The sequence below is a fragment of the Ammodytes marinus genome (assembly GCF_949987685.1).
Source record: "Ammodytes marinus genome assembly, chromosome: 17".
In the NCBI taxonomy this organism is placed as follows: Eukaryota; Metazoa; Chordata; class Actinopteri; order Uranoscopiformes; family Ammodytidae; genus Ammodytes; species Ammodytes marinus.
In genome coordinates this window covers 22,181,741-22,194,868 of record NC_137221.1, presented here as the reverse complement: position 1 = coordinate 22,194,868, position 13,128 = coordinate 22,181,741, and the positions used below count along the sequence as shown (strand labels likewise).

The 13,128-nt window shown below is 39.7% G+C and overlaps 1 protein-coding gene across 1 annotated transcript; it reads right to left on the bottom strand.

Annotated features, from left to right (window-relative positions):
- Positions 1–6,437: 6,437 nt before the first annotated feature.
- Positions 6,438–10,250, bottom strand: sh3bp5lb (SH3-binding domain protein 5-like, b; the record flags this gene model as incomplete). The annotated part of the gene is made up of 6 exons (XM_080045781.1): positions 6,438–7,297; positions 7,421–7,594; positions 8,067–8,228; positions 9,220–9,348; positions 9,828–9,890; positions 10,047–10,250. 6 exons carry the CDS (start codon positions 10,248–10,250, stop codon positions 6,710–6,712), a joined length of 1,320 nt encoding a protein of 439 aa, XP_079901907.1. The 3' UTR covers positions 6,438–6,709.
- Between the last annotated feature and the right edge of the window lie 2,878 nt (positions 10,251–13,128).

Below are 13,128 nucleotides of genomic sequence, written 5' to 3'. Positions count from 1 at the left end.
AAGCGTATTGCCATAGGTATCTCTGTGGTTCCCTAATGTCATGTACTATGTACTATTCTGTTCCACAATGTCCATTCATGTTTGACAGTTGTACCAATGTACCCTTACTGTTTATTTAATGAATTGTGTCACTACATGTTGACAGGAGTCGATTTAGCAGATGTAAGTTATTAACATAACATTATTTTATTTATGTATTTATTGTATTTATTAAGTTATTTATTTATCTCTGTGTGGCCATGGGTGTTTCTAATGAATACCCTAGATACTATCTGTGCTGGATGTTACACGTCATTCTGATGTTATTTATTTATTTGTATTATATTTATTATTATTATAAGTTATTTATTGAACCTGATCATCACTAAGAACATCTGTTTTTTTGATAAGAATTTACAAATGATGTCACAGTGCCTGTGGTGCTATACAAATGTTTGAATAAAAAAAAATATTTTGAAAGTAAAATTACGTGTGGAATTCAATTAAACTGTGTCCGCCTTCTGTTAAAATGTGTGTCCCTTCACCCACATTAACCCCAGTGATAGCATGCCAAGCAGGTAGTCTGCATAGTACCGGAGGAGGTTTAGGAATATTTGTCTGAGATTTTTTCAACACTACAATACAACCAATTTCATCTGTGCTATTGGCCCAAGCTTGATTAATAAATTAGATAGTGTATTTTTGATACCAGTGTATCAAATTACATTACATTCATGTAGTTACTAGTGCTTTCATCCAAAGCAACTTAAAACGAGTGAATTTAAACAGGTAATAATAACATATCACTACAGCTATAAAACATATGGTAACACTATACAATAAGGGAACATTAATTAACTGTAAGTTAACGCTTAATAGGCATTAGCTAATCATTAACTAGCTGTTAGTTATGCTTTATTAAGCATAGTTAACTACGCATATAGTTAAAGCCTAACTCAGCACTAACTGTTAATAGCTCAGCATTAATAGTTAGTGCTTAATACGCATTAACATTAACTAAAATAATTTAAACGTCACCTTTTGCATAATCCACTTCTTTACAGCTGTCCATCCAAGCTAAATATGTTCTGAACAATTTAATGTGTTCCAACATACTGTATGGCCAAATACACTTCTCTTTGTCACAAGCAACGTTATGAATCTTAGCTTTACACAGTTTCTGTAAACACAAGCTACACACCTTTCAGTGTCTTTTACCAGAGCTGCCATATGAAGACATTGAAACATTTTAACAATTTTAAACTTGGTGGAATAATCAGCCACCAAAATAGCCTGGTACTACCAGACCATCTTACTTCATTTACTGAAGGGAAAATGAAATTTGGGCGGAAGTAGGTGGGCGGGCGGAGCCAGGCTACCACCAAAATTCCCTATGTGGCAAATATTGAACTAGTAGAAGGACAGGAAGCTACTGGAGAGGGAACTTGCAGAAGGCATTGACTTTTTAATTCAAAAGATGCAATGCTAATGCTAGCATGGCCCAATAGATGGTCTGTAAGGGAACAATAGGAAAGAGCTATTAGGTTATTATTAAGTGGCAGATTGACATAAGAAGAAAAAGATGGAAATGTTTGTGATTAGATGTACATTACCAGGTGTCTCAGCCTATCACAGTCAGACTACCAGTGGTGGTAACTGGGCTCTTACTCAGTCCTCCTCTTAACACCCACACGTAAGCTCTAACCAAAGTCCTTTTGCCCATTTTTGGAAATCCTGGTTGCAGTTGATCTAAAAAAGGAGTTGACTAAACCAGGGGCCTATTGCATAAAAGTGGAATTAAGATATCCAGGATGATTGATAAAGCCAGCCTTGACAAAGTCTAGTCTGGGCACTTTGGATTAGTCAGTTGCATAAACACCAATCCAGGATGAAAAAGGGCCGCTTTGTCAAGCCAGGTGTAAGTAATTCTGTTAAGTGCCACCCCACAGCTTTCAGAGGTAGACCCAGAGATCGAACACAGATTTACTGATGGAAAAATGGAAAAGACGGCCCATTTTCCCACAATGCCTTGTAGTTTAAACCATAGGTCAGGGGGCAGTTCATTTCATACAGCAGATGTATTCTCTGCCAACTGATCTTGATGTCCCTGCATTGTTTTATGGTAAAATATTTGACAGTGAGCAGTCTGCAGGTACATTTAAAAAATAGAATATCATGGAAAGTCCATTCAAAAAGTTAAACTTTCATAGATTCATTACTCAAAGTAAAATATGTCAGGCCTTTTTTTTTGGATGATTGATTGATCATGGAATAAAATATCCAGTATTTCAAAATATTAGAATATTGCATACAACCAATCAGAAAAAGGATTTATAATACAGAAATGTCGACCTTCTGAAAAGTATGTTTATTCTACATTCATTTCACTGAATGTGTGATGAATCTAGAATATATTTAAGTTTCACTTTTTGAATTAAATTACAGAAAAAAAACATTTTCATTGATATTTAATTTTGTTTCAGATGCACCTCGATATAGTTATTTATTTATTTATTTATTATTATTCTTCCGGACAATTATCGTCCGAAGGGAAGCAGGAGAAGCATGCATTGTTATAAGTACAAAGTGAATTTATTTGACCCACATTTGCAACGTCATCTGCCATCGATAATCAATTGTATAAATATAGCCTGCAATATGAACAGACTATCACATACATTATTATAATTTATATCATTGCATCTTAATCTAATTATAATTAAGTTAATTATAAATGGTTCAGGTTAAATAAATAAAAACGAAGAACTATTTAACTAAATGACAATGCAGTCTTTTATGTGGTACCTTAAAACAGGTTAATGAAACTAAAGCATTACACAGAAGATCATGGAATAACTTTTAAACACCTTGATTTCAGATCAGAGTGACAGCTGACAGAGCCAATCTGGCAACAGAATAAGTTTGTCCTTTACGTTTAGCCTGGTCCCGACCAGGCTAAACGTAAAGGATAAATCTCCATGGTAACTTATGTCCCTCCACTTTTATGCAACCGGATCGAGGCTAACTCATGCCAGGATAACCGAAACATCCTAGGTTAATCCCTTATCTTGATTGTATGCAACAGGCCCCAGATGTGGTTAACCCAAGTTTAATAATACTTAACCTGTATAAGCTGTTTTTGAAATATCTGAAAGACGTGTGCTTCTGACGTGTCTGTTATTAAAGTACAGTATTGTTTTATGATGAAACCTTATGTTTTAATAATGTTGATCAGAGGGTGGATAATAATAATAATAATAATAATAATAATAATAATAATAATAATAATAATAATAATAATAATAATAATAATAATAATAATAATAATAATAATAATAATAGAAAACCTATTTTCAGTTTCTACCTTCACAAAAAATTTAAAAATAAGAAAATAAATTATTCTCTGTGATTTCCCCCAAAATGGCCTGACAGTATTTGAGCCAATTTAGAGCACTCTTGCTATCTTATTGGTGGATAATTATAGCCTTTGGATATTACAAGAGATACCATGACTTGCCGTTGCGGGCTCTGTGCTTTTCATTTTAAATCCAATTCCTCTTTCTATTCATATCAAAAAAATAGAATCTTTCATCTTTTAATTCAGTGAGAAAGTTTCCAGTGGAGTGATAGTTCCTCAATAGTTTGACAGAATGGAAGGAGGAAGGGGAAGTCCCCATGGTAACCTGGTAACCCCCCTGCTTCCTCCTTTCAAGCAGCTAAACATGAGCACAATATATTACAACCAGCAATGGAAAGTATGAATCTGGATGGGAATGTACTGGGCTTTTCAATTCAATCAAGTGAGTAAATCGATGACAACAATACAGTACAGGAGGCATGTGCACATCTGGTATTAAAGGCATACTAGTCATTCTGGAGAATGTTTTTGGATTTTAGTCAAAATCAGTAAATATCTCCTCACAATCTGCTACCTGTCCGTACTGTGTGCGCTGTGTTATACAGCTCCTAGGCTCTTTAAACTGGTATGCAAACAAAGGGAATGTAAACAAAGCGGGCCCGGCCCCTTTGTTTAGCCTATATATCAGTTTACAGAGCCTATGCTGTGTATTCACACGTCATTTATTTTCAGCTCACACACAGTACACCCAGGTAGCAGATTGTGAGGGGATATTCGCTGATTTGACAAAAAATGATTGGTCAACAAACATCCTCCAGAATGACCTAGTGTGCCTTTAACATACAGACTGGACAGAGCGAAGCTGAGCAGCAAATGGAGGGGAAAGGGACATTAATTAGAGAATGCAGTTAAGATTTGACTTAGTGGTAGCTCACTGCGCAAATACTAAACCTACAACTCGATCATTCTTGTCATAAACAAGGTCAATCTTCCACTACATAGTAACAAAGGATCAGTGCATGTATTCAAACGCACAGCTCATTCTTTTTTAATTAGTAGCACTTGATAAAGTTAGCTTAGAACATAACACTACATACCACTGTACTTCAGAGTCACAAAACTGGAAGACTCTTTTTATCCTATACAGTGCACTGACTGGCACTATATTGCAGTAGGGCTGGAGGATGATATATTATGTTTCTGGAAATGTATGTAAGATCCAAAAAATGTATAAGACAATTATACACCTACTTATTGGGATCAGGGTTAATGTGTGATCGATTAGCATGAAGACTATACTGTCATAGCAAATGTAAAAATGAAAGCTTGTGCAGGGGCGGCACCTCCATAACCACATCCTGAGGAAAACCCATGTGGTTGAAACTAATCTGGCCTTTATGTGTGCCACAGAGGGGTTTGAACTGTCTCTGATGTCTCCCTCCACTATCTGTAGTATCTATTTTCTACGCAACAAACCGTATTGTCGGTGTTTGCAAATGCACGTCAAAATGAGAGAGGCAATAGTAAAGGCAAAAGTATCATTGTAGTGTGATAGTTTAAGGCCAATAAATAGAACTTTAATGAAGTGAAATAAGCCTAATATTACATCAACGACTCCAGTTAATACATTTTTAAAGGATTTTTTAAAAACCTGGACAATTATGTAACAACCAGCCAATAAGCTTATAACTTATGTTATGTAATAAGTTATTGCACAAGGTAATAACCTGCCAATAACAATACAATCTCTGAACAATTTAGGTTATACATTATGGGCAAAAAGCTGTTTTGTTTTTTATACTGCACACATAAAAGGATGATTACAACTGATAGAATTTGCATTCGTTACTCAACAAGTTGAACTCTGAGATTTGCAATGGATCACCAGAAAAAGGAGACCAGTTCACCTGTTACTGTGGCTTAATCCAGAGTTTTCAGGTCTGAAAAATAACCTAAAATGTTAGTTGTGAAAATCCATAACAGTGTCTTATGAGATGGACTCACTTACTGTATGATGATTAAGGTGCTGTATGTAATCTCATAATGACATCACGACTACTTGTGTTTCCATTTTAGTCAATCCAATTTTATTAGAACAGATAAAGCTTCTAAAACAAAACCAGGGTTATGACAAACTGGAATCACTATGTAAACAAGGAGCACTCCTGGAGCGCATTGGAAAACCGCAACGTTGGCTGTTGGACACCAGCCGGCGACATTTTTTGCATGCCTTACCCTCTCTTTCCCCATTTCATACATGCTTCAAACCTTCCTCCCTACCTTATAAAGGCAAACATGCCTTACAAATAACTTAAACAAACAAACAAGAAGCACATTTGTACATCCCTGAATCATAAACACAAGTTAACACCAACACAGAACACTTTTGCAACTGTTTTGTAGGGACATTTAGACCAGATGCATTTATTGATCTCTACAGCATGTGTTTGCATTGGTTCTCATTTGCCTGTGTGTGTACTCTTCAGCGATTAGTTTGTTTGTTGCACTTTTGTCGAGGTATTAGTGCAAGGAGCATCAAACAGGATGAGATGCTGCACAATACAAGTGTGAGCAAACGTCAGTGTTCTCTGCAGGACTGCTCTCTCTCTCTCTTTGTTGCTTTCATATAGAGATTCATTGTTGTACGCCCCATGTGCCTGCCAACCCTCACTGCCCAATGCATTCTCAGTGTCTCACTGTGTCAGTCACTGTCTCAGCCTATGGTGGTCCACCACCTTTCAAGTCAGTTTTCGTCCTTAACAACAGTAACAATTTCTTCTGTGCACACTCAAAAATAGAGTTACCAGTGTGTACCTCAAAGCGTAGAAAAATGCTTGTCACAGGAGAGGTACCCTATTGAAAGACAATAGTCAGGTTCAGGTACATTTCTGGCTCATATTTCACATTGTGCTGAGGCTAATTAGCCTAAATGCTAAAGGCTTTGAAATTATGAAAAAATAAACAACATAATAATGATTTATTGTTGTTTGAATTATTTGTTGTTGTTATTTTTATTATTATTGTTTTTGTTATTGCTATAAATAGCTTACTATGACCACTAATACTACCAATTATTATAGTTATATACCAATGTGTGAATATTGTCCAATGCTGCACGTACCCCTTGGCATTGAAATTATACACATGTTCTCTCTTTCATGTTGTACCCTTTTAAGTTAGTTAAAAGGCACGCTACTGTCCTCAGCAATATTGTACTCTGAAGGGAACATACTTAAAAAGTGTACCTGTCAGTACAGAAATGTTCTTGTCTCGTACCACCATTTTTTTTAGTATGCTTGTGACCCTTCATCATGTTTGCCATATATTCTTCACTTGGTCATCATGAATCTCAGCTTCCACCTGCTAACACTATCACAGACTAACCCTTCTGAGATGCTGCTTGACGTTGTTCCCCTGCTGCTTGTCTTGGCTGGGCTTGTGTGCCCTGGTGCTTATGGCCCCCCTCTCGTCCCTGGAGCTGCTGTTACTTTGTTGGTGGTGGTGGGGGCTCCAGTCCTCCCCTAGCCTGCCCAGGTGCTCCACAGAGTCGGCCTTCTGCAGGTCAGAGGCCAGGGTCTGCAGGCTGATGACCGACATGCAGTCAGAGCCCCCGCCATGCTCCTCCTGCTGCTGGCCCCAGCCACTCTCTCTGTGCCTCTCCACCCACAGTCTAGTCTTCTCTCCGTCGGCCCAGTTGCTCTCTACTATCATCCCACCTCCACCTCCACCGCTGCTGCTGCTGATGTGAACCACCTCTGCCTCGGCCCCTACAGGAGAGCTGCGTCCCCCGCACACTGCAGCAGGACTCCTCCTCTCACCACTACCACCACCGCCGAGCCGCTCCCCCCTCTGGGCGTGGATCTGCTCACTGATCTGCTCCAGGTTGCGCAGGGCCACAGAGTAGCGCGTTTTGACCTTAGCCACCTGCTTCTCCAGCTGTACCACTTTAGCCTTGTGTTCCTGTGAAAAAAACAATTGACATCAAGTAAGCACATGCAACACATTCAAATGCACTACGGACACTTCTTTGTGTTCTGCATAATCATTCTGTCAGTGTTAAAGAGCTTCTGGAAGTCAAAGCACCTCCAGAATGTGATTGAACTGAGCCTTGAGTTCAAAGTAAGGTTTGGATTTGAGGATGAGTTTCTTCAGGGCCTTCTGGAGGGTCTGGACTCGGGCCTCTGCGTCCTGGCACAGCTGGGTGACGCGCTGGTGCTCTCGCTCACTGCGGAGACGCTCCTCCTCCGCCTCATTCACCTGACAGGAGCACAGCAAATATATTTATATATATAATTATAAATAATATACTTTTTAGGGATTTTTGCTCGATTTGAGATTTGGAGAGACAGAGATGAAATGGGGCAGAGAGTGGAATGACATGCAGAGAACGACCACGGGGTCGGATTCGAACCCGGGGTCTGCTGCGAGGAGGACTGAGCTTCATGGGGCCCATTAGCGCCACCACCCCCAAGCACAAGAAATATGACCGAGAGCAGGATCACATACATCTGACATGGCCGGCTTAAATAACCATGACATAAAACAGGCGGCGACACAACAAAGTTAAAGGAAAAAAACAACAATTTATTTGAAACTAAAGTGCTTAGTAGTGAGTGGAATGTTGTAAGTATACGAGACAAACATAAGGAGACCCCTGGAAGAAGTGTGTGGTGTGACGTCCCCCCTCATGTAACATGCTGTCTAGAATATAGTATACAGGTCAGTGTACCTTGGCGGTGGCGTGGTTGAGCATCTCCTGCCAGGTTGGGTCCATGGTGTTCTTGTCTGCCAGGAGGCCTTGCTCTGCCACATAGACCATCTCTCTGGCTGCAGTGTGCATGGACACAGCCCGCTCATACCTCAGGGCTGCCTTCTGGGTCTCCTGCTGGGCCTGGGGAGAAGAACACACAGCTGTCACTTCAATTCAATTCTAACCCATCACAGAAAATCTATAGCAGCAACGTATAAAGGACGCACTCATTTAAAGGCTGCAGGGTGTGTTAATGTTATGAAAAAAAAATGAAATGCAACGTTTACAAAATGTATTTAAGTAATTTACAAATGTCAACCATACATAGAAGATGGCAGACGAGGCAATGGACCTCTCCGTTATGAGGCGACTGTTTTAGCTTTGATGAACTCAATACCTCATGTGTTTTGAAGTAGCCGCAATATCAGTCTATATCACAAATTAAGATTTTCACCAGCGATTTATTAACAATATTTAATAACTTGTTTCACCAGTTAATAGGAATGAGAGGTGGAAACATGCCATCTAGTGAGTCTTTTTTGTAACTGCAGTGTGTGCACTGTTCACCGTTAGAATAACTATCTCTGCTGAGAACATGACTCTGAGCGATTCACACAGCGACTGATGTGTGTAGGCTTGGGACTGTCCGGTCAGATGTACGGGCATTAACTGGTTTAACCTTTATGACAAAACAGCTAAACTGGCATTTGTCACTATGTGAAATCCTTCGAGCAAACATCAGCAGCAATTTACAGACACTCAACGGGCCGACACACACATTAATCTTACCCGTATTGCATCAACAGTAAGCAATAGCAGTGTGGTTAACTTATTATGATGTTCTAGAGAATTCTAGAGCTCGTTGTCAAAATCACGTTATGTCCAAAACAGTGAATATCTCCTCACAATTCACTACCTGTCCGTACTGTGTGCACTGATAAATATAAAAATAAATCCAGAGCTAATACACAACCTAGGCTCTGTAAATAATTATGGTAACAAAGGGTGTGTAAACAAAGGGGCCCACCATAAATAACTATTTTTTTTTTCATTGCACAGTGCACACACTGTACGAAAAGGTAGTTAACGGCAAACTAAGTGCACTGAAGACAGGTGCAGCTTCAACACATACCTCTTTGGCCAGCCGGCGGGCTTCATAGTAAGGCCGCGCTTTCTCAATGCAAGCACCAAGCCTGGAGGCCAGAGCGTTGAGCTTCCTGGCAGAGTCAGTCAAGATTCTCCTGTAGCTGGACCTGGCATCCTGAAGTATGGAAGCACACGAGACTTAAAGGTACAGTCAGCTATTCTGGAGAACGCTTGTTGTCAAAATCACTTTTCACTTCAAATTTGTGAATATCTCCTTAAGATGCACCACCTGTCCGTAGGCTACTCTGTGTGTCTGCAGAAAATAAAATCCAGTTTTAATACACAGCCTAGGCTCTGTAACTGGGCATGTTGCTAGCTACGGAGGGCATACCCGTTTACAGAGCCTAGGCAAAGTATTAACACCAGATTATTTTTCATCACACACACAGCATAGGCTACTTAAAGGTAGCAGATCATGAGGAGAAATTCACGGATTTTGACAACAACAAGCAATCTCCAGAATAGCTGACTGCACCTTTATCATTGCACTTCACATTCAGTAAGCACTACCATGATGATGACCATACGTTGTGTTATGGTTGTGATAATATGAATATGTCACTCCCACTATGATGACACAAACAACTTGCTCACATCCAGCTGCAGCTCCAGCTTGTTGATCTCATCGCTGGCCTGGTTGAGATGCTCCAGCTCCTCCTGAAACACATGTCATTAAAAGCACAATGTCACCACAAGGCTGTTAATAAAGCAATGGCAAGCTAGATAAGGGCTAGCCTATATTGCCGCGTTAATAACGGTTCACTCTATCAGGCAGGCTACATCTATTTGCCTAATTATACATTTGTAACGTGCCTGAATTCTTGGGTCTAGTTCCTCCTCGTATTTGCCAGCATCTTCTTCCTTCCCTGCTGTGTGTGTCTGGTTGTCACCGGCTCCATGCTGCTGTGAGCTCTTCTTCTGGTCCTCTCCGCCTCTCCTCGCCTCTTCCCCCGGGGTATCTTCCCGCGCACCGCACCCCACGGCGGTCTTAATTCCACGCGAGGTCCCTGGTTCCATCTTCGGCCTGTCGTTCCTCTGACGTTTTTATTGTTCCCGCCGGTACCAAAACAGTGCGTTTACGCTGAGAGAAAAAGGGCTATCGGAGAACGCTAAATAATCTCTGACACTGTGTCACACTGCCATAGCAATACCTGGATACTAAATTGAGTGTGTGGCTACAGCTAGCCAGCAATAGCCCAGCTGCTGCTGGAGTCATTTCCACTGCACAACACTAGTGGCACTCTGCAACACTCTTTGGTGCTCTGGACATATTGAGTGATTTATTTATTTGTTTTGTGTAATGTATTCAAGTCTTAGCATTGGCTATGGTACAGCTGTATGCTACTGTACAAACCATCAGTAACAACATGAAACTAAGATCTTGATCTCTTGACAGACACCTTTCATGCAAAGTCAAGTTTGACTGTTCATATGTTAAAGGTCACATATTATGCTAAATGCACTTTTTAAATGTGTTCCAACATATCTATTGGTCCAAGGTGTGCCTAGAGACTGCCAAAATATTTAAAAAAATAACAATCTCTCCTTTTCTCACTCTCCCCCTTTCTGAAACCCCCACCCCTCCCCCCCAATATACTCCAGTCAGAATTCTCCCCTTTTCTGACCACAAAAACTGGAAAGCCAGAAGCTTCCACTGTGCAGCCCACACCCCTATTTCTTATTGGTCCACGGCCCTGACAGACAGAGGGCGAGGCGTATCTGGCTTCGCTTCCGGACAGGGGGCGGGGGGAGCTCAAAGATTGTATATTTACGAGGGGAGCTGCAGCTCTTTTTAAAAAATAGGCCATTGTGAGATTAGCTGAACATCAGCATAGTACAATAAATTATCTGAAAGTTTTTTTCAGCAAACAATTAAAGAAAAACGTATTAGGGACCACTAAGACCATATAATATGGTGTATAATAGAACCGAAAAGTGTATAATATGGGAGCTTTAACACTGCTGCTAGTATTATATTCAACTCCTAAACTAGGAGATGTAGCGTACATGGTCTGTATTAGGCCTGTTTGTGTAGAATATCAACCATATCAAGAATAAACTGACACTTCAATTTCGGCCTCCTTGTGGACTCCATGCATTTTTGGCTTTTGGATAGAAATTGGCACTCTGAATTGCTGTGAAGGTCCAGGGCCGCCCATAAGGGGTAGAAAGTGGGAAGGCTTTCTAGGGCCCAGCCACTTGGGGGGCCCATGGTCTTTTGAAGCCAAGAACCTAACTAAGATAAACTTTATTTTTAGATATTTATGTAAATATCTATTCAAAGTTGGGTGTTTACACAGAGCTGCAGCTCCGCTTACGGCCATTTAAAAAGCAGTAAAAAAGCTGAAATGTTCAAAATGTTTCAGATTGAGCACAGTGGAGTGTAACTGTTTCAAACATAATCCATCCTATAAACCCTTTGTGTGCCAAATGGTGACAAGATTGGGTTTTGATATTAAACAGTTTTGTCTGGATTATATTTTGTCGTCGTTCCACATGTACATGCTACTTGTGTCTGGGTGTGGTTGTGAAAAGTATTTGGACCCCATGAAAAAACTGCTTGGGTACCTTTTGTAGTTCTTCTACATTCTTATAAAGAGGACAGGCTAGTTACTCTGTCATTGTCCTGAGTCTACAAACAGGTTTAAATTATCTCTCCCCATAGTACATTTTTGTGAAAAAGAATTTCCCTTTGGGGACTATACCTTCTAAAGGCTTTGACATAAGTCTTCTGGTTGACACGGCCAGCCAGGTCTGACCAGTTTTTCACAAACCTGACCAATTGACCAACTAGCCGGGTCATACCACAATGAAGCTGACGAGCAGCATCATCCTGTTTTAATTATTGCCGTAACTACCAAGGTCCTGCTTTCTGTATTGTTTCTAAAAATAAAAAATAAAAATAGACCTTAAAAGTTCTTAATGCAAAGAAAGATACAAGGCACAAAGAAGTTGGACTTGGAAATAATTGAAGGAACACATTTGAGTTCAAAGATTAAGAACTTTTTTGTAATGATTTCAGTAATGTCAGTACTTTTTTCAGTACTTTTGCAGTGATGAGAGCAGAATGAACTAAGCCTAAATGTTGCAACCAAACATAGGCCAACTTTATAGTTTTGAGGGTAGGTTGGTTTGGTTATTCATGTAGAGAACACGGATTTTAATTTATTTTTTTGTGTGAAGAATTTGTTGTTGATGTTGTTTTTTAAGTGTTATTTGTTTCAACAATACCACCAAAAGATTTCAAATGATTTATTCTCATGTGCAGAAATACAAAAAAGTCCAATATTTGGTGCAGTCAATTAGTGTAAATGTATCTTATACCAGAAGCTAGTAGCATAGACAACGTGCACATTGTGAGAAAACTGTTTGCTTTAGTGAATACTAAAGAAGAACAATGTCTCTGTGAACTGATTATTTTGTAGAGATCTGTTGATCTGTTAAACAATTGTGTGAGTGTAAGGGAGTCAAAATAAATTGGTTGGTATGCTGGGCTAAGTCAGAAATGTGCTACTATTTTTAAAATAACTGTCCCTGCAAGTCCCTGGTTGACAAGATAGTTATTCTCTCTACAAATACATGTATGTGTTTATTGAGGGATGAGCGCACTCACACACATTGATACGAGTAAAGCATGGGTAAGGGGGGCCCATTGTCTGGATGTTTTCAGGGGCCCAGCCATTTGTGTGGGCAGGCCTGTGAAGGTCCACAGGTGTGCAGTCACTTTGTTTTAAAATGGACATGTATCCACAAATAAAATAAAAACCGGATAAGGAAACAAAAATCAGATATTGGACAACTATAGCACTGGGTATTAGGTGAAGGCTTTAAATGGTGCATGTAGGCAGTGTTTTCTTTTATGTTTAGCTTTTTTAATAAAGTAAGTCAGTACACA